General features: G+C 65.8%; 1 protein-coding gene and 2 non-coding genes across 12 annotated transcripts; all 3 read left to right on the top strand.

The window, feature by feature from the left end:
- The first annotated feature begins 827 nt into the window (after nucleotides 1-827).
- Nucleotides 828-19,839, top strand: EIF4G1 (eukaryotic translation initiation factor 4 gamma 1). Of its 10 annotated transcripts, none has more exons than XM_074834142.1 (35): nucleotides 828-917; nucleotides 2,032-2,092; nucleotides 3,427-3,535; nucleotides 3,634-3,720; nucleotides 4,023-4,055; nucleotides 4,673-4,693; nucleotides 5,326-5,499; nucleotides 5,851-5,950; nucleotides 7,726-7,838; nucleotides 8,920-9,012; nucleotides 9,093-9,159; nucleotides 9,552-10,448; nucleotides 11,651-11,739; nucleotides 11,946-12,132; nucleotides 12,485-12,618; nucleotides 12,872-13,009; nucleotides 13,201-13,374; nucleotides 13,455-13,652; nucleotides 13,920-14,066; nucleotides 14,158-14,394; nucleotides 14,481-14,585; nucleotides 15,000-15,153; nucleotides 15,260-15,360; nucleotides 15,508-15,610; nucleotides 15,744-15,846; nucleotides 16,491-16,747; nucleotides 16,842-16,957; nucleotides 17,123-17,295; nucleotides 17,454-17,579; nucleotides 17,665-17,746; nucleotides 17,980-18,078; nucleotides 18,204-18,338; nucleotides 18,428-18,509; nucleotides 18,589-18,729; nucleotides 18,843-19,839. In XM_074834142.1, exons 3-35 carry the CDS (start codon nucleotides 3,461-3,463, stop codon nucleotides 19,022-19,024), a joined length of 4,923 nt encoding a protein of 1,640 aa, XP_074690243.1. In that variant the 5' UTR covers nucleotides 828-917; nucleotides 2,032-2,092; nucleotides 3,427-3,460; the 3' UTR covers nucleotides 19,025-19,839. The 10 variants fall into 10 exon arrangements, with proteins under 10 accessions (XP_074690243.1, XP_074690245.1, XP_074690246.1 ...); XM_074834144.1 differs by having other exon boundaries at nucleotides 15,756-15,846; XM_074834145.1 differs by having other exon boundaries at nucleotides 12,890-13,009.
- LOC141927511 (small nucleolar RNA SNORD66) lies at nucleotides 11,785-11,861 on the top strand. The gene has a single exon (XR_012624470.1). It is a non-coding gene; the product is annotated as a small nucleolar RNA SNORD66 (small nucleolar RNA).
- Nucleotides 13,054-13,126, top strand: LOC141927512 (small nucleolar RNA SNORD66). The gene has a single exon (XR_012624471.1). It is a non-coding gene; the product is annotated as a small nucleolar RNA SNORD66 (small nucleolar RNA).
- Nucleotides 19,840-20,455: the final 616 nt, after the last annotated feature.

Below are 20,455 nucleotides of genomic sequence, written 5' to 3' on the forward strand. Positions count from 1 at the left end.
GGCTGAACGCAGAGGTGTGGGGTGCCACGGGTGTGCCCAGGGCAGCAGCGTGAGCTGGCAGCGTGCAGCTCTTCTCCCTGCCGCACCAGCCCCTGCCTTGGCCCAGCACTGACTGTCCCCGGCCACAACTGCTCTCTTGGGGGGTCTTGGATGGTGACTCCCAGGCTTCAGCTCCTTGCCCCGGGGTGCTCTGGGCTCTGCCGGGGTCTGGTGCTGCTCCAGAGCTGGCATCAGGGCTAAAATCGGCTAAAAGCGGAAGTATTTTTAGGAAAAAGAGGGAAAACCCTGTCCTGTTTCCAAAACCAGCAGGGTGTGTGCCCTGCCCCGAGGGGGTGGCGGGCTCTGGATGGGTGTGGGGTGCTCTGGGTCCCAGGGGGCAGGGGGTGGGTGCAGGGTAGGGGTAAGGGGCCGTGTCCCGTGGGTGCGGGGTGGGTGCGAGTCCCGGGTGAGAGCAGAGGCCAATGGCCGCAGGGTGCGGGTGGGTGCTGCTCCGCGGGGGGTGGGTGTTGGCGCGGGGCGGATCCTGTGCGGGTGCGGAGCGGGGTGACGCCGGGTCACGGGTGGGGGCCGGGCGGCGCGGCACGTGCTCCCGCACGAGCTGCGCGGGACAGGGCAGGCGCGGGGGGCGTGGCCAAGCGGGGGGCGTGCCCCGCCCCACCCCTCCCCTCCAGCAGACCAGCTGACCCATCCTCCCGCCCCGCCACGTGACAGCGGGGGTGGGGAGGGAGGCGCCGGCGTCACGTGCCGCGGGCGGCGCCCAGAGCGGCTTCAGGCGCGGCGGCCGGCGCCCCGCCCCCGCGCGCCCCTCCCCCGCGGCGGCGCCCGGCCCCGCCCCTGCGCGCGGCGCGGCTCCGGAAATGGTCGTGCTGCGCTGCGCTGCGGCTGCGTCGGGCCGCGCGCGCTGAAGGAGACTGAAGGTAACGGGCGGGGGCGGGGCGGGCGCGCGCCGCGGGGGGGCGGGTGGTGGTGGGGGGGGGGGGGAGGGGGGTGACCGGTACCGGGCCGCGCGCCGCCGCCCCGGGCCTCGCGCCGCCGGGCCCCGCCACCGCCGCCACCACGTGGGCGCCGCCCCGCTCCTGCCGCCGGCCCCCTCCCTCGCCCTGCCCTGCCCCCGGCCCGCTCCGCTCTCCGCCGGGCCCGGCCCGGCTCCGCCGCCCCGGTGGTCCCGTGCGGCGCCGCTTCCGCGCGCCCACGTGCCGGCCGGTGCGCCCCGCCGCCGCGCACGTGCTCCCGCCGCCGCCGCCCGCCTAGGCCCGCCGCCGGCCGCCGCACGTGGTGCGTGCCCCGCCGCCCCCGCCCGCCGGTGCCGGCGGGGCCGCGGGCCATGGCGGCGGCCGGCAGTGACACGTGTCCTTGGCAGAGGCCGCCGCCGCCGCGGGGGGGAGCGGGGCTGCCGGATGCCGCACCGGGCCCCTCGCCGCGCCCCGCCGCCCCGGCCCCCGCCCCCCCCGCCCCGCGGTTCCCCTCCCGCCGCCAAGATGGTGCCGGCGCCTCGGGCCTGCCCGCCGCCCCGGGACGGAGCCGGCAGCGCCAGCCGGTCGGGCCGCCGCCTCGGCCTGGGGGCGAGGCCGGGCTGGGGCCTGGCGGGGCCGGCTGCTCCCGCGCCGGCGCCGCGGCCTGGCCCGGCCCGGCCCTGCCCGGCCCTGCCGCCGGGGACCCCCGCCTCGTCCGTCCCTCCCCCGGGCGCCCGGCGAGTCAGCCCCCGCCGCCGCGGAGCCCTGCCTCCCGCTCCCCAGCTCGGAGGGGTCCGGAGCGCCCCGGCCTCGGGCAGGGACCCCCCGCCCCGGCTGCGGGCCCAGCGCAGGCCGCGGGCCCGGCCTCTCCCGGCGCGGGGGAGGCAGCGGCCGCGGCGGCTGCTCCTGTTGCAGATCCCCCTCGGCGGTTCCCGTTCCCTCCGCGGCCCCGGGACGGGACCTGCCTCAGCCCGGGCAGCGCCGGGCCGGCCGGGGAGGGGGCAGTGCGGGCCCGGGGTGGGCTCCTCCCGGCGGGGCCCGGGCTGATCTCTCTCTCCCCCTTCTTCCTCTCTCCCAGTCAGTCGGATGAACGGTCTCTGCAGGCCCGCTCAGCCGGCCCAGGTTTTTCCCGCGGGGGGGTGAGTATCCCGCTCGCTCCCGGTTGTACCGGCGGTTGGGGGACCGGGGAGGCCGGGGCTGTCCCCGGGCATCCCCATCCCCTGTGTGACCCCCGCCCACCCCCCTCTTTTTGAAGAGACCAGTGCTAAGGCCGAGCTAAGATGGCCCAGGCCGCTGTGTCCCGGGGCAGGGCAGTCGTACCGGGCTGCCCCTGCCAGGCTCTCGGTTCCCCCGTGAGTAGGGGGCCGGGGGGAGCACCGAGGGGTGCAGCCCACCCCCTGCCGCCTCCTAAAACCCCAGCAGGACCCCTGGGGGGACCCCCGTGATGGGGTGGCAGCCCCCCATGCCAGGGGACAGCCCTGGGTGTGTGGGCGGGGTGGGTGTCAGGGCACTCAGTGGCCCGGGGGTGCCTGCGTGTCCCGGTGTTGGTGGGACGGACGTGCCTGGCGGGGCTGGGGGCCGGCAGGGCCGGCAGTGCTGACGCGGCTGGGCGTCAGGTTACAGGAGGCACCGCGGCTGCTCCCTCGGGTGTCCCGGCCAACAGCGGGCTCGCCGGGTGCCATGGGGTGCAGGGGATCCCCGGCTGGGTGCGGGGGGGGGCACTGCCTCTCCTTCCTGCCCTGGTGGCCTTTGCACTGGGGCGGGGAGAACAGCACCGGCTGCCAAGTCCCTCCCGGGGACAAGCCGGGAGGGTGCCCAGGCCGCCTGGGTGCTGGCAGTGACCGGGGACTGGGAGCTCCCCCAGGCAGGGCAGCGGGCAGGAGCGTCGGTGGCGCGGGGGCACGCGGGAGCTGCTCCCTGCCCTTCCCGGTAGGCGTTTGCGGGTACGCCGGGGACCCGGCACCACCGGCAGGAACAGGTTTGGCCGGCCAGGGGAAGCGCTTAGTAGGTCAGCTGGGGTGGAGCTGGGCACGGCTGACGCCGGGGTGCCGCCGGCCCACCCAGCCCCCTGGAGTTGGTGGTGGCCTGGGTGCTGGTGGCAGGTCACGGGCGCTGGTGCCCGTTTGTGTGGGGCACCCGGCCGGACTCTGTGGGGTCACCTCGGGGGGGGTCAGTCCTGCTGGTGGACACGGCTGGGGTTGGGGCACGATGGGGGACTTTGCTCCATGGGGTGTGGGGACCTACCCGCGCTGGGTGACCTGGCAGTGCTCACCCTCTCCCTGTGCCCCAGTGGGGCAGGAGGGGGTGGGTGGGGTCTGTGCCCTGGTGGGGTACCATCTGTGGGGCATGGCCGGTGTCTGGCTTTACGCTGAGGGGCTGGAAATGTCCCGTTTTTGGGGCTGACGTGGACAGGAGACAGATGCCCGGGGTGCTGCCCGCCTCCAGCTTACGCCCGCTGTCCCTGTCCCTGCAGATAGCGAGGGGATCCTTATGCACAACCCCATGAAATGAACAAAGCTCCACAGCCCACAGGAGGAGCCCCGACAGCCCCGCACCCTGCCCCTTCTCCCGGACTGCCGCAGGTAACCGGCCCCTTCAGGGTTGGGGGGACCCAACTTTGCCTCCCCAGTTCGTGCCAGGGGCAGCGGTGCCATCTCCTTCCCTCCCTGCCTCCCTCCAGCCGACGTTCCCACCCGGTCAGACGGCACCTGTGGTTTTTAACCCGGCACCGACCTCACAAATGAATACGCCTTCTCAGCCGCGCCAGGTAAGGGCTTTGCCCCGCGTTGGAGGGGGCGATGGGGGGGCATCCAGCAGCTTTCTGCCTCCTGGCCGAGTAGCCCCCACCGCTGTGGTGCCCAGGGGTGCAAGGAGCCTCGTGGTGTCCCTCGGGGCTGGCGTGTGCCTGTGAGGGGATGCGTGCCCATGATCTGGACTGTGACCGCTGCCTGGGGACCTCCTGGCCCTGGGGTGGGGGGGGTAGACGCCTCCGGCTGGGGAATGCCCACCGAGTGACTGCTCTTCTCTCCTTCCTCCCCTGCCCCAAACCTCCCTCTCCTCCTCTCTCAGTTTCCAGCAGGGCCTCGGGCTATTCACCAGCAGGTACTAACCCACTTCCCCCACCCCGCATGCCGAGCACCCTGTCCCGACACTGCACAGAAACACCCACCCTGGGCATGAGGGGGCTGGGGAGCACGTGGGAACACCAGAGCTGGGGGACAGGCTCGTCTGGGGAAAGTGGGGGGGCACCCGCTCGATTTGGGGAGGGTTTCCCTGCAGTGTCTCCCCAGTTTCCTCGTTGCATGAAGCCTGCAGCATGTGGCCGTGCCTGTGCTAACCCTGGCCCAGGCTGCTGCTTCTGCCTGTGCCCTTCCTCATCCTCTTCTTCCTCTTCCTCCCCACTTCGCGGGGGTCTCCAGAGGCCCTGTGGTGCTGTGCAAGGCTCTGGACCTCCATCAGCCCTCTTCTGTGGAGGAGCTGCTGGGGACAGATCTGGTGATGTCCTTGGCTGGGCCAGCTGGGAGCCCCTCAAACCCTTCCCTGCCCCTTGAGGTGTCCCTATGGGAGACCCCAATGGAACACGGACACTGGGCAAAGGGCTCCCCAGCCTTCTGTCCCCTCCTCTGCCAGCCACCCTGCGTCCAAGCCCTGTCCCAATATGGGTAACTCCTGTCTCTCTCTTTCCCCTTTTCCCTCTGTACGCGTGCGCTTGCTAACAGGGAGGATTCAGGTCTCTTCAGGTAACACTTTCTCCTTGCCCCGGGGTGCGTGTGTGGACCCTTCCTTGCCCACTCGCTGCGGGCTTGAGCTGCTGCTCCTGGGGATGCTCCTGCCTGGCAAAGAAGCCGGGTTGGGATGAACGGCGTGGGCCGGCGGGGAAATAGCCGGCTCTGCACGCCCTGGCTGTCCGGCTCCGGTACGGCTCGGCACGGCGGGACTACAGGTCCCAGCATTCAGTGCGAGCGCCAGGAACCGGTGCGAGGCACGCCGGGACCCGCCGCCGCCAAGCTGCGTGCGGCCGTGGCCGGCTCCGGGCGCTGGAGCTGCCGGCCCCCGTCGGGCTGGGAGGGGGCCACGCCGGGCATGAGCTGGGTCGGGTGGACCCAGGCGGCCCCTCAGGTGCGTGGGGACAGGATGGTGCTGGGGTGGGGGTGTCAGCTCTGGGAAGGGGAGGGGGGGCGGGGGGGGGGCACTCCCCTCTCTCCATCCCCCCCGCCCCGGAGCTGCTCCTCTCTTCCCGTGCCCAGGCTGACTTTTTGGGGTGATGCACACTGCCAGGCTGCTCCCCCATGGGGTGGGGTGGGGGGGTGTCCCACCCTGGGTGTGGGGGTGCTGGCGCCCCACCTGACGCCGTGCCCCATCTCTCCCCAAGCATTTCTACCAGAACAGGGCGCAGCCTCCCGCCAGCGCGTCCCGTGTGCAGAGTAACACGACGGCCCGGCCCGGCCCCCCTGCCCATGTGTATCCGGCTGCTTCCCAGGTGATGATGATACCCTCCCAGATATCCTACACACCTTCCCAAGGAGCCTATTACATTCCCGGACAGGTGAGGGCAGTGCCCCGGGCTCTGCAGGAGGGGGCTGGGGTGGGCGCTGGTGGGGAGTGTTGCCCGGGGTTGGAGCCCAGGTCTGTTTTGGGAGGGTGGAAGGCGTCCCCCAGGCTCTCTGAGCAGCCACTGATTTGAGCGGGGTGTTGCCTGGCTCTGTAGAGAGGCAGCAGGCAGCGCTGGTCCCCCTCCTCGGCAGCCTCACTGAGGCACCTGGTGCCCACTTTGCCTGCATCCTGCTCCCTGCCCTGGCACCCAGCTGGTTCACAGGCAGGTTTGGGTCAGTGGTTTGGGGTACGTCCATGCCTCACAGGGGAGGTAACTGACCTGTTGTCTTCTCCTCCATTGCAGGGTCGCTCCACGTACGTCGTCCCAACCCAACAGTACCCGGTTCAGCCCGGTGCCCCTAGTTTTTACCCTGGAGCCAGCCCCACAGAGTTCGGGACTTACGGTACAGACAGGGGGATTGCTCTGCTCCCCGGTGCTCTTCCAGCCCCAGCACCCCCCTTTTTTTTTTGTTCCCCTGCCTCTGGCCTCCCTGCAGCCCCATGTGCTCAGGAGCTGAGCACAGACTCCTTCCTCCGCCAGCTTGCTCTGTGACTCTATTACAGGCTGTTTTGGGGAGCAGGGGGTGTTGCCCATCTCCCAGCAGCACTGAGTGCTACGCATCGTGTCCCACCAGTCCATCCACCCCCGCCCTTTTCCAAATCAGGGCTGTTTAATGTTTAACTCTCCTGGCAGAGGGCCAGGGCAGACTTTATCCCCTGCTCCCCCTCACTCACTGTCAAGGTGGTGAGCAGTTTTGTGCTTGCTGAACCCCTCCTCAGCTCCCTGCTCCCCAGGTTGCTGAGCCTGGGGTGCTGGGGCTGCTCCATGCCTGCCCTCTCCCGGCACTGGGGAGCGGTGATGTGAGCAGCCCCCCCCTTCTTTCCCCCGCTTGCATGTGGCCACCCAGGCTGTGACTATATTTAGGCTTGGTCGGTCCCGAGAGGCCCGACAGACACAGAAATGTGAGCCGAGGCCTCTGACCAGGCCCCGGCACGGCCGCAAAACATAACCGGGGCAGAGATGGGCTTCTCCTGAGCCAGGTACGTGCCCGTCCTCCCTCCCTTTTGTCCCGGGGCCTAGCTGGCCCCTTGGAGGAGGGAGGTGGCCCCTGGCAGCAGCCAGCTCCCGCACTTGGGCCAGGGCATGGCTGCTCCTTCGTGTCGGGTGCTGGGGCATCCCTTGGGTGTCTCTTCAGGGTTCTGGGATGGGCTTTCCTCCCGCCAACGCTTTGGGGCTGCAGCTGTTCCCAGGGGAGCTGGCAGCAACATGCCTCTTGCCCACAAGACTGGGTGGGTGGCCTGGCACTGTGTGCCCCTCGATGGGCGAGATGGGCTCGCCCTGGACAGCTCGGGGTCTCCTTCCCTCTGTGCCCACCATGCCTGGCCCGTCCTGGGATACGAGGCCCATGCGGTGCCCCTCCGTCCCCCCGCCCCGGACAGAGGGGGTGGTCCTTGCCTTGGGGATGGGGCAGACACGGGCGAGTTCCAGGCTCAGCGCAGCCAGGAAGGCGCTGGAGCCGGAGGGGGCCGGGGCCCGGCTGTGCCTGTGTCCCGTCCCCCCCCACGCCTGTATCCCCGTGGCACTGCTCTGGGGGTGATGCTCGCCGATACCCTGGGAGGAGCAGAGCACCTCTCGGGGGCTGTGCCAGCCCTGGATGGGCTCCAGCTCTGCCTCCGGCCCCCCCGTGCGGCTCCCTCCTCTGGGCTGGGCTCACCAGGGGCTTGGGCTGTGCGGGGGAGCCCCTCGGCCTGGGTGTGAATGGAGGGTGCGGACAGGGCTGTCTGGAGCCGCCCTTGGGCTGGTGCCGGCCCCGGGGAGATAAGGGCGCTGGCAGGAAGGCGGCCGCTGCCAGAGCCGGGATGCCGGTACCTGGCATGGCGGGGTGTCCCGGCGGGGCCGTCGGTGACGGCGTGGAGCCGGTGGGCACGGCAGGTGCCTGCGGGGCCCGGCTGGGCGTGGGGGCGGCGCGGGGACGCTCTGCTTCACGGGGAAGGAATTCGGTCAGGCCTGTCAGGCGGGTTGGGACAATCCGGGCCGGATGCGATGGGGGTTCGCTGTGGAGCGGCACGGGCTCCCCAGGCTCCTGACAGACCACTGTGTTTGGGAGATCGAGGGGGTCCCCACGACGTGTTTGGAGGACCTGGGTTGGCTGGTCTGACTCTCTCTCCTCTCCTCCAGCGGGTGCTTATTACCCGGCACAGGGGGTGCAGCAGTTCCCAGCGGGGGTCCCCACCGCCCAGGTCATTGTGAGCCAGCAGCCGCCGATCCCCCCAAAACGAGAACGCAAGACGGTAAGGAGCCAGGCGGCGGGGGGGGGGGGGCTTGCGTCAGAAGGGGACGGTGCCAGCCCCATTGCCTGTGGTGTGCAGGATGGGATGTGGTGCAGCACGCCGGGGAAGGGGGACGGCACGGGGGATGCCCCCCCCAAGGCTGGGGGAGCTCAGCGAGGGGACCGGGGTGCATGGCGGGTGCCGGCGACCTTGGCCGTCCCGGCGGGCAGCGTTGTGCTGAGTCACGGCTCCCGGGGGGGCGGGGGTGCCGCGGCTGCCAACTGCTGTCTGCTCCCGGAGATGCCGGCGCTCGGAGGCCTCGCGCGGGGCCTATTTATAGCGGGGAGCCAGGCAGCTGCCGACGTGGCCCCGTGCTGGGGGGCAGGGGGTGCTGCTGGGCTGGGGAGGGGGGATGCTGGCATTTCCTTGGCAGAGGGGCCTTGGCACCCTTCAGGCTCTGTTCTTGCTGCCCTGGGAGCAGGTCAGGTTTGGGGATGGGGAGAACAAGACCCGTGGCTGCACTGTGTCTCCCATCAGAGTCCCAGACCTGCATCCCTCTGCCCCAGTTTGCCCCCCAGCAGGGTGCCCTGTGGCTCCTGCTGCAGGCACAGGGCCAGTGAGGCTGGGGGCGTGTGGGCTGTGCCTGGGGATGCACAGAGCTCGCTGTGACTTTTGTGTGCCAAGGTGGATCCCCTGTGCTGTCCCTGAGGTGGGGGGTGTCCCCGCGGCCCCTATGCTAGTGTGGTGGTGCCTTGAGGTCCCCCCCAGCCCCTGGAGATGGGCACTGGCCTGGACACATGGCACTGGCTGCCTGGCACGATGGCTTGCAAGGCTTGCCCTGCCCCATACTGTCCCTGCCCACCAGGCATCAGGACAGGCCGGTGTCTGTGAGGTGCTGTGCCCCGTGGGGAAGGGAGGTGGCACCCACCGGTCCCCAAGCTGTGGATGGCCAGGGCAGGCACAGCGCTGAATGAGCCTCTCTCCTCTCCCCTCGAAGAAGGGGGTGTCCTGGGGGTATCGGGCCCAGAGGAAGGAGGTGGCCTGTGTGCTGTGTCCCCCACCCTGCTGACAGCTTCCCCTCTCTGCCCTGCCCTGTGGACAGATTCGGATACGAGACCCCAACCAAGGCGGCAAAGACATCACTGAAGAAATCATGTCCGGAGCAAGAACCTCATCCACCCCCACCCCTCCACAGGTAAGGGGACCCCCCCCAGCTGGGGCAGTGGGATGTGCACAGGGCCCTGCTGGACTTACTCTTTGCCTCCCCTCTCCCAGGCTGGAAGCGGTTTGGAGCCCCAGGCCAATGGAGAGACCCCCCACGTAGCAGTTATTGTCCGGCCAGGTAAGTGTGTGTGCCGGGGGTGGTTGTGCCAGCCGGCACGGCTGCTGCCAGGCTCCCTGTTGTTGGCACTGCAGCGTGTGAGATATCAGCCCTGCTGTTCCTCGGTTCACCTTGGGCTTTTGGGGTCAAATGCATTGCCTACATACCTGGCAACTGGTATCCCCGTGTTGGCTCCAGGAGAGTTTATGGGGACTGTCTGCTCACCCCAGCTGTCTCCTGGGCACTGGAGGACCCCTGTTGTCCCCGTCACCTGTTTGTGATGTGGGTTGGCACATCTGTCCCCTACACCTCCTGCAGAGGGAGGGGTCTGGTGGGGGGATGTGGGGCGAGCAGTGATCCCTATCGGAGAGCCCCCCCCCGCCCCCCCCCCATTAACACCACCCACCTTGCAGATGACCGCCCGAAGCCTGCGCTAGTGGTGAGCAAGCCTGTCTCCCTGGAGCCCAGCAAGTCGGCGTCCCCGTCGCCTCCCCCTCCCCTCATCCCCGAGGTGGAGCCTGTGGTGCTCTCGGCCGTGACGCTGGTGCCAATGGAGCCCCCCGTGGACGTGGACACTAAAGTGGAGCAGGGCGAGGCGCTGCCCGACCCACACAAGACGTTTAGCGCCATCACTACAGTGCCAGGGGCTGTGGAGCTGCCCCTCGTGCCTGCACCCAACATGGACACGGTGGCCGTGGCCGCGGAGGAGGAGGAGGAGGAGGTGGAGGAGGAGGTCGCCATTCCCCTCCCAGAGCCCCCCCTGCAGGCGCCTGTGCCCCCCGAGGCGTCGCCGATGCCCGTTGTACCCCCAATGCCAGCCGTGCCCCCGGTGCCGGCCACGCCGTCGCCGCCACCCGTCGTACCGCAGGCCCCCGAAGCACCCGCCAAACTCGCTTCCCCCAGTCCCCCACCGCCCCGGGAAGAGCCCTGCCCCGAGCCTGCTGCCGAGCCCGCTGCCGAGGCCAACGGGGTCTTAGAAGAGGTGCCTGAGCCGGTCCCCGAGGTGCCCGTGTGCCAGCCAGTGCCCGCGCCGGTGCCCGCACCCACCCTGGACTCCCCCATCGCCCAGCCTGAAGAGCTGCCCCTGCCCAACGGGGTGGAGGGCACCGGCAGAGCGGAGCCGAGTGAGGAGCAGCCCGAGTCGGACGTCAGCCCCATCTCGGAGCCTGAGGAGCCGGCCCAGCCTGGCACCCCTGCCTCCCCCCCAGCAGAGGAGGAGGAGGAGGAGAGCGAAGGCCCGGGCGAGGCCCAGGAGCGGAGCTCGAGCCCAGCCCCTGCCCCTTCGCAGACCTCGGAGGCGACCGCGCAAGGTTGGGGATGCTGGGCTGGGGCGTGCAGGGTGCCCCAGGATGGGTGTTGGGTGATGTGGAGGTCATCCAGGTGCGGTGCTAGGCATGGGCTACGGGGAGGGTGTTGGAGAGGGGGGCAGGGTTAGGTGACTCTGGACATGTGGGTATGGGGTGCTGGGGGGGGGACACAAGGTGCCTGTGGATGGGGAGAGATGTCTGGGGAGTGCGTCTGTATGCAGGGGTACGGGGTGGGTACAGAGGGGTGCACGTGTGGGGTGCTCTGGGTCATGGGGAATGGGGTGTCATGAGGGAAGTGTGTTTTATGTGATGCCTAATGTGTGAGTGTAGGGTGGGTGTATTGGGGTTGTGTCTGAGGGCTGTACCCTGCTGTCTGGGGACACGGGGAGGTGCAGTGCGGGGAGGGGTGGCAGGGAAGGTGTGGAGCTGTGAGGCTGTAGCTGTGGGGGGCACCCTGCGTAGGGGTGTGCAGGTTCATAGGGGTGCCTGGGGAAAGTGGGGTGCCCTGGGGGTGTGCTGGGGTGAAGGTATGTCTCTCTATTTTTTTAAACACTCTGTAAAGGAGTGTGGGGCTTACATAGGGGTACTGGGGCAGGATGGGGAAGATGGGTACACAGGACGTGTTTATACAGAGCACTGTACAGGGGGGCTATAGGAGGGAAACCTGGGGGCAGATGTGCTTCTGGGGAGCACCTCTATATGGGGTGGTGTATAGGGGTGCCAGGGAGGGGAGCATATATGGGGGCAGAGGTATGTATGGGGGTGTCCCCATAAGGACTGCCCTGCAGAGGAGTGTGGGTGTCTGCTGGGATCCGCTCAGGAGGATGGGGAGTGCTGCGCTAGGGAGGAGCTGTGGATGGGGTGTTTCACAGAGGCACAGGGTAAATTTGGGGTGCGGCAGCTGGATGGGGAGAGGTGTGAGGTGCATCTGTACAGGGTGTATTCTGGGGTGCTTGTTTAGGGAGTGGGGTGCCTTGGTGGGCTGTGGGATCTGCGGGGCTGCAGGTGCCCAAGTGAGTACACAGCGTGTTTGGGGACGAGAGCTGTGCTGGGGTGGCAGGACCACAGCCCTGTGGCTCCCTGTGGCCCCATCCTGAAGTTCGCCTGGTGTTACTGGGGCCTCGCTGGTGACCCCAGAGCTGGCGTCAGGGTACGCGGGGGACTGGGAGGGTTCCTGTCCTTCACCTCCCTGTCTCTCCTCCCAGTCGCCGTGTCGGTGCCAAAGAAGAAGCGAAGGATGAAGGAGCTGAACAAGAAGGAGGCAGTAGGCGATTTGCTGGATGCCTTTAAAGAGGTGAGTGTCCTGGGGGTGTCCAGGCGTCACCCTGTGTCCCGTCTCCTCCTGTGATGAACTTTGCTTTGTGCCATCGTGTCTGGGCCACTGATGCTCCCTGATGGTAATGAGGATCTGAGGGGGAGCGGACACCTGGGTGCGGGGTGTAGGGGGCAGGACCAGCCAGGCTCGTGGTGTGACTGCTGCCTCCCTCCCTCCCGATGCAGTCCCAGATCAGCGACAGTGCCTCAGAGGCAGAGAACAAGCCCCCCGCGTCTGCCCCTGCCCGCGAAGTGGAGGATGCGGCCCCCACCCGTCCACAGGAAGAGTCGGAGGAGACGTGGGAGGAGAAGGAGGACAAGCTGGCCCCGGAGAAGGGCAAGGCTGCCGACCAGAAGTACCGCTACAAGGAAGGTGAGCTGAGCCTTGGCCCGGGCCTCTGATGGGACCCAGCGGTGGGGAGGGTGGGGGTGGCATGGTCCAGCTGTCAAACCTCACGCTCTCCTCCTGTCTTGTCCCCAAACGTGGCACGGGGTGAGGGACAGAGGCCCCAGTGCAAGGGTCCTGACAGGAGGCAGGGAGCTGGTGGCATCTGGCTTTCTGTCGAAGCAAGCAGCATTGTGCTTGTGGCGTTTTAGGCTGGGGTAGCTCTTTGGTTGTCTACGTCCTGCCTCACTGGTTCTGGGTGGGCCTGGACCTGCCACATCTCAGAGTGGAGGATGCAGGACAGGCCACATCAGGATCTCCTTCTTGCCCCCCACTGCAGAGCAATGGAAGCCACTGAACCCTGAGGAGAAAAAGCGATACGACCGGGAGTTCCTGCTGGGCTTCCAGTTCATCTTTGCCAGCATGCAGAAACCTGAGGGGCTGCCCCAGATCACAGACGTGGTGTTGGACAAGGTCGGTGCGGCCCTGGAAATCGGGGGAGCGTGGGAGGTGCCCAGGTTGGGGGTCTGGCTCCTCTTTGTGCCTTGTCAAGGCAGGGCAGGGACTTACCTGCTGTGCTTGGGGTTCTGTTGCAGCATCTGCAACGAGCCTTGAGCCTGGGGTAGGTGTGTGGGGGCACCTTGGGGGCCTTCTTTCCAGTTCCTTGTCCCGGCGCTGAGGCTGGGGGATGGATCCATCCCGCTCCTCTGCCCCCGGGCATCCTCAGCCCTGTGTACCTTCGCAGGCCAACAAGACCCCACTGCGGGCGCTCGACCCCATCCGCCTCAGCGGCATGAACTGCAGCCCTGACTTCACCCCCTCCTTCGCCAACCTCGGCCGGCCCGTCATGGGCAACCGGGGCCTGGTGAGTATCTCCTCGTTTCACCCACGCCGTCCCCCTCCGCCTCTCTGTGATGATCAAGCCTTCGAGCCGCTGTGTCTGGGCCACTGATATCCATGATGGAGCTGAGGATCTGAGCAGGCAGATGGGGATGCCTCAGGAGCCGGCCTGGCTGATCCCAGAGCAAAGAGCTGAGTTTCTTCTCCTTGTGTCAGCCCTCAGGGTTGGGTCCCCGCCGCTCCCAGCAGAGCCAGAGGAAGGAGCCCCGCAAAATCATTGCCACTGTGTCCCTCAATGAGGATGTCAAGCTGAACAAGGCCGAGAAGGCCTGGAAACCCAGCAGCAAGCGTGCCTCCGAGGAGGAGGATCCTGAGAATATCAAGACGCAGGTGGGAGCTGGGCCAGGTGGGCAGTGGGAGGGCAGCGGGGGGATGTGCCTGGCCTCTCACTGACCCTGTTGTCCTTGCAGGAACTGCTCCGCCGTGTCCGCAGCATCCTCAACAAGCTGACTCCCCAGATGTTCCAGCAGCTGATGAAGCAGGTGATGGAGTTGTCCATCGACACGGAGGAGCGGCTCAAGGGTGTCATCGACCTCGTCTTCGAGAAGGCCATCTCGGAGCCAAACTTCTCTGTTGCCTATGCTAACATGTGCCGTTGCCTTATGGGGGTGAGCAGGAGTTGGGGGGTCTCCCGCTGAGCTGGCAGGGGTTTGTTTGGGGGGGCCTTGGCTGAGGTCAGAAGGGCGCACGCCCTTCTGTGTGGGGTGGGGAAGCTGGGGTAAGTGGATGGAGGATCAAGTCCAGAGTCTTAGCAGGGCGTCACAAGGGTGTAGGGTGGCTTCCCCGTGATTTGAACAGTGTCTGGGCCTTAGCTGGCCAGCTTTTGGGGGAGATACGACTCATGCTCCTTGCCTGGGTTGTACCTCTCCCTGCAGCTCAAAGTGCCCACAACAGACAAGCCCACGGTGACTGTGAACTTCCGCAAGCTGCTGCTCAACCGCTGCCAGAAGGAGTTTGAGAAGGACAAGGACGATGATGAGATCTTTGAGAAGCGGCAAAAGGAGATGGATGATGCCAGTGCTGTGAGTTGGGGTGGGAGGCTGTGGCTGAGGGCTGGCATGGGTGTCCTCGGGGTGGCTCTGGGCTCTGAGCTACCCTGTGCCCTCCCTGCAGCCCGAGGAGAAGGCGCGCATGAAGGACGAGCTGGAGGAGGCGCGGGACAAGGCCCGCCGGCGATCCCTGGGCAACATCAAGTTCATTGGAGAGCTCTTCAAACTGAAGATGTTGACGGAGGCCATCATGCACGACTGCGTGGTGAAGCTGCTCAAAAACCATGATGAGGAGTCTCTTGAGTGCCTTTGCCGCCTGCTTACCACCATTGGCAAGGACTTGGACTTTGAGAAGGCCAAGGTACCCCTTGCCCTGCCCTGCCCTGCCCTGCCTTGCCCTGCCCTTGCCTTCGGGAGGGATGTGACCATGACTCTGTCCCTCTATAGCCCAGGATGGACCAGTACTTCAATCAGATGGAGAAGATCATCAAAGAGAAGAAGACATCATCCCGAATCCGTTTCATGCTGCAGGATGTGATTGACCTCAGACGGGTAAGGCGCGTTGTGGCCTGTTATTGCCTGGGGACTGTCCTCTGTCCCTTATTTGGTCCCATGGAGCTGCTGGCCTGTGTCCTCTGAGTGCCAGCAGTCTGTGTGTCCCTGGGAGCGGAGAGGTGGATATGTAAGCTGTGGCCAGCCCCAGAGACACCATGCTAGCCCCCAGCCCTTGGTTAGCATGGTAGTGGTAGTGGGCACACAGTAACCGGCAGCTGTTTAATGCAGGGGGGCTCCAGAAACTGAGCCCTTTTGTGCCAAAAGCTGCCACAGCACATGGGGAGCTGAGATGGCCGGGGCAGGAGACTGGCCTGAGGCTTTGAGGGTGGGATAGCTGGGAAGGACAGATGTCTCTGCCTCCGTCCTCCAGCCAGCTCAGTGCCCTCTTCCCTCCTTCCCTGCCCTCTGCAGAATAGCTGGGTACCCCGGCGAGGAGACCAGGGCCCCAAAACCATCGACCAGATCCACAAGGAAGCAGAGATGGAGGAGCATCGGGAACACATCAAAGTGCAGCAACTCATGTCAAAGGACAAGAGGAGAGGACCCCCTGGGCCATCCTCCAGCAGTGAGTGCCCGGGTTCGGGATCGCCTGAGGCTGCCAAGGGTGGGTTGCTCCCACTGGGCAGTGCTCGAGGCCGGGCTGCGCCTGATGTCTGTCCCCTTGTGCCCAGGTGGGCGCGGGAGCCTGGTCGCAGATGATGGCTGGAACACAGTGCCCATCAGCAAGGGCAACCGGCCCATCGACACCAGCCGGCTAACGAAGATCACCAAGGTGAGGCTGGGGGTGCAGTGTGGGCAGCTGAGCTGACTGCCTGGCCCACATCCTGCCTTGGTATGGGGTTCAGAGCTGACTCTCTCTCTCCCCCTTTCTCTCTCTCTCTCTCTCTCTCTCTCTCTCTCTCTCTCTCTCTGCCTGCAGCCTGGATCCATCGACTCCAACAACCAGCTCTTTGCACCGGGTGGGCGGCTGAGCTGGGGCAAAGGCAGCAGCGGAGGGTCTGGCGCAAAGCCTGCAGATTCAGGTAGGCAACGTGGGGCTGGCTGGGCACCGTTGGACGGGGCGGGGGTGGGGGGGGGGGTGGGGGGATCCTTCCCCCGGTGGCTCCTGTACCGGGGAGGTGCTGAACTCTGAGACTCCCCTCTTTTCACGCCCAGCATCTGATTCAGGGCGACCAGCCACGAGCACCTTGAACCGCTTCTCAGCGCTCCAGCAGTCAACTCCTGCCGAGAGCCTGGAGTCCCGCCGCGTGGTGCAGAGGTGAGGGCCCACACACCAAGGCAGGGCTGGCCGTGTTACTTTGCAGCCCAGGGAGGAACCCCCCAAACTGGGCGGTGGTCAGTCAATATATAGGCAAACGTATGGCATCTGGGCTGGAATAATCCCCCTGTGGCAAGATGGGGGCTTGGAGCCAGGGATGAGTCCTGGTGGCAAAGAAGGCTGACCCTACCCTGGGCTTCCTCCCTGCTGGTCGGCACTTGGGGGGCTACACCGGGGTGCTGGGTCTGATCTGGGAGCCCCAGGACCAGGTGGACATCAATGGGCTGGAGGGAGCCCTGTGGAGGCTGCAGCACGAGGTCCCCAAGGAGAGTTGGAATTGGGTTTGTTCAGGAGAGGAAAACAAAGGGGCATCTCGCCACAGTCTGCAGCAGGGGGAAGGTGTGGGCAGGGTGGGGCCAGCCTCTGCTCAGCCATGCCAAGGGTCAGGGCAAAAGGCAGAGGGTTTGAGCTGAAACGGGAGAAATGGGGAAAAGTTTTCCCCTGAGGGTGGTCAGGTGCTCAAAGACGCCCTGGGAAGGGCTGGGATTGGAGTGGGAGAGCCTTGCCTGTCAGAGCTCTGCAGTCTGGGGTCAGGGAGGGTGGCAATGGGCTCTTCATGCTATATCTGTCCTCCTCCCTCCCAGGAGCAGCTCCAGCCGCGACAGGTCAGAGAAGGCTGGAGAGAGAGGGGAGCGGGAGTCGCGTTCGGAGAAGGGCAGCGACCGCCTGGAGCGTCCTGACCGGGGGGAGCGGGCAGACAGGAACAGGTCTGCCCTCACCAAGAGGAGCTTCAGCAAAGAGACAGAGGACAGGAGCCGAGAACGGGAGAAGCAGGGCGGCCCCGAGGCCGTGCGCAAGGCTGCTAGCATGACGGAGGAACGGGACAGGAGCCGAGAGACCAGTGAGCTGGGGAGGAGCAGTGTCCGGGGGGGCTGGCCGCGACCTGGGGCTCTGCCTGTCCCAGGCGGTGCCTGATCCTTGCTTTCTCCTCACAGTTAAGCAAGAGCCAGCACCTCCCGCAGCATCCCCCAAGCCTGCACTGTCGGAAGAGGAGCTGGAGAAGAAATCCAAGGCAATCATAGAGGAATACCTGCACATCAATGACATGAAGGTGAGAGGAGGGGGTGGCCGGGCACAACACCACATGGCCCCCATAACACACTCTCTGCTTCCCTGGGTGGTAGCACTGTTGGGCAGGGTGCTGGTCGTGCCTGGATGAAGAAGAGGGGAGCCGAGCCGGGCCGTGGGGCAGTGCTGACCCCCCTTTTCCCCGCAGGAGGCCCTGCAGTGCGTGCAGGAGCTGGGCAGCCCCTCCTCGCTCTACATCTTTGTGCAGAACGGCATTGAGTCCACACTGGAGAGGAGCACCATCTCCCGCGAGCACATGGGGGTCCTGCTGTGCCAGCTGGTGAAGGCGGGCACGCTCTCCAAGGAGCAGTACTACAAAGGGTGAGGGGCTGGGGCAGCCTGGCCCCAAGCTGGTATTTGCCCCTACTTTGAATTCGGCCCTGCCTTGAGCAGGGCTCATCTCTGAGACCTTCCGAGGTCCCTCCCAGCCAAGGGCACGGGGGCTGCTGGATCCCAACAGCCCCCCCTCTGCCCTGCAGGCTGCGGGAGATCCTGGAGATCGCAGAAGACATGGAGATTGACATCCCTCACATCTGGCTGTACCTGGCCGAACTCATCACCCCCATCCTGCAAGAGGAAGGCATTCCTATGGAGGAGCTGTTCAGGTGAGGGCTGTGCTCCTCTGTGGGGTTGCCATGGGGGGGCTCCTGGGGGTGCAGATAGCTCAACCAGGTCTCTCGTGCCCCGCAGGGAGATAACGAAGCCCCTGGTACCCATCGGGAAGGCCACCACGCTGCTGGTCGAGGTGCTGGGCTTGTTGTGCAAGGGCATGGTAAGTGCATGGGGCTCCGCGTAGCTGCCGGCTGCTGCCTCAGGAGCTGGAAGCCTGCTCGAGGCAGGCAGGTTGGCATGTGGGGATTGAACCCCTCTGCCACCTGAGAGGACGGCCAGGGCCATCCCTTGCTGTGTCTGGGGCATGGGGGTGGCATGGCCAAGCCACAGTATCGCCCTCTCTGGAGATGAAGGGTGTGAGGTGCTGAGACTGACTGTCTGTCTGTCCTGCAGAGCCAGAAAACCGCAGGCAAGCTGTGGCGGGATGGGGGCCTGAGCTGGAAGGAATTCCTGCCCGAGGACCAGGATGTCAACAAATTTGTCACAGAGCAGGTGGGAGCTCAGTGGCAGCGAGGGGCAAAGATGGGCCATGGGGGGGGACCCTGGGGGTCCTGCTGCCAGGAGTGTGGTGTTCCCCTGTCCTGCCTTTAACAGCTGGTCTCTGCCTGCTCCCCCAGAAATTGGAGTACACGATGGGGGATAGCTCGGACACGCCGAGCCGCAAGGAGCTGACCTCAGAGGAGCTGTACAAGCAAATGGACAAACTGCTGAAGGAGAACCCGAACAACCAAAGAATATACGACTGGATCGAGGTGAGGGTGTGGGTGCAGCGCCCGCAGATCCGGAGACTCCCTCCTGGCTCCCTCCCCACCTCACAGCCCCTCTATCCTCCCTCCTACAGGCCAACCTGAGCGAGCAGCAGGTCTCGTCCAACACCTTTATCAGGGCCCTGATGACGTCCGTGTGCCACTCGGCCATCATCTGTGAGTAGAGGGGTGAGACGGGGTGGGAGTAGGTCCCTCTGCTCCTGCTGTGCCCCCTCTCACACCCCATCTCCCACAGTTGAGAACCCCTACCGCGTGGATGCCCTGGTCATCCGCAACCAAGCCAAGCTGCTGCAGAAGTACCTGCGGGACGAGCAGAAGGAGCTCCAGGCGCTCTACGCCTTGCAAGCCTTGGTGGTGAAGTTGGACCAGCCTCCCAGTGAGTGTCGTGGGATGGGTGGGCTCAGGAGGGAGGTGGCAGGTGGGTCCCCACCCCAGCAGGGCAGCTGGTGGCTGGGGAATGGCAAGGGCCTCACTTTGTCCCCACCTCAGACCTGCTGCGGATGTTCTTTGACGCTCTCTACGATGAGGATGTCATCAAGGAGGAAGCTTTCTACAAATGGGAGTCCAGCAAGGACCTGGCCGAGCAGCAGGGCAAAGGGGTGGCTCTCAAATCGGTGACGGCCTTTTTCACCTGGCTCCGGGAAGCTGAGGACGAGTCGGATAACAACTGAGCAACCGTGAGGAGGAGGAGGAGGAAGGGGGGGAGAGAGAGCAGGGCACCCTGGGGAGCAACTCCATCCCCTCCCACCCCTGGCCCCCCTGGACTTGCTGATGTCAGGGCTGAGGGACCTGCTGTGCCCCCCGCAGCCCCCCTCTCTCTTTTCAGTTCTCCTCCTCTCCCTCCTCGCCCCGTCCTGGTTCTGTTTGCGAGGCCTGTACTATGTTGTGATGATAATAAACGGATGCTGATGGAGGCGGCGGCTGTGGTGGGTCCCCTTGGGGCCCCTCCTCTCCCGCCTTCCAGTGCAGGCACATCAGGTCTCCAGGAGCGGGGCAGAGCACCCCTGGACTCATGTCGTGGGGAGGGGGGATGGGATGGGGACATATTTCTCCCCTCCTCTCCCCCCTCCTCTTCCTCCTCCCCACTTCTTGCTGAAATATAGAGAGATTATATATATATAAACTTATTAAATTTGGTTTGGGGACAGGAGCGTGATTTCTCCCCCTCCCCTGTCCTCTCTCTATTCTTCCATCACTGCCTGGATCCCCCCCTCTATGGTTTTTTATTTTAAATATAAATCCCCTCCAGCTCCTGCTCTGACACCTGGGGAGGGTGCCGGGGAGGAGGGGGGGTGACCCCTTCTCTCTGGGCCAGGCTGAGTCCCCTCCTCCCCGCCCAAAGCCCCCATCCTCCTCCCAAACGTTTAAGACCACAATTGGGCAAGCGACGGGGCGGCCCCCGCATCCGCGTCCCCTGTATTTATAGAGCGCCGGATGTGACGAGCCGCACGTGTAATTATTAAAACAAGGATTCAATTACTGGTCACGTGAATTTGTAAATAATTTTTTTTCTTTTTTTTTTTTTTTCTTTATGGAGTATTTAATTGAAGATTTAAAGGCATCTTTTCACCTTAAAACTGGAAATAAAAGAACATTGCTAAATAATGCCCCGTGTGCCGCTGTTGCCGCCCCCCTGTCCCATGTCCCTTGTGCCTGGGCTGGCGCGGGGGTGCCAGCCTAGAGCCCAGGCAGGGGCCAGCCTCCCCCGGCACCCCAAGGCAGACGGTAGGTACCCCCCACCCTGGGGCTGGGAGGGTGGCAAGGGGCTGGGCTATGCCTGGAGCCAGGCCCTCTGGGATCCCCCCTCACTAGCTCTGCCTGGTGCACAGGGTGTCCCGGGGTGGGGTGGGCAGCCCTGCCAGCACCCCAATGTCCCCAAGTGTCCCTTTTCCCATGGGCACAGAAGTGGCAGGACCTGGGTGCTCTGCTTGGGCTCTGCCTTGGGGCAGGAGGTGGGAGAGATGAGCTGCTTTCTTAGGGTGACCATTGTCTTGCAAGGTGGGGGGAAGATGGGGCAAGCCTAGGCTGTCCCCAGCCCTGCTGGGGGTCCCTGGTGGGGTGTCCCTGCTGGGGCCTGAGGCTGCCCCCCCTCAGGGCTGGGC

Source organism: Strix aluco, chromosome 9, assembly GCF_031877795.1.
Source record: "Strix aluco isolate bStrAlu1 chromosome 9, bStrAlu1.hap1, whole genome shotgun sequence".
NCBI lineage: Eukaryota > Metazoa > Chordata > Aves > Strigiformes > Strigidae > Strix > Strix aluco.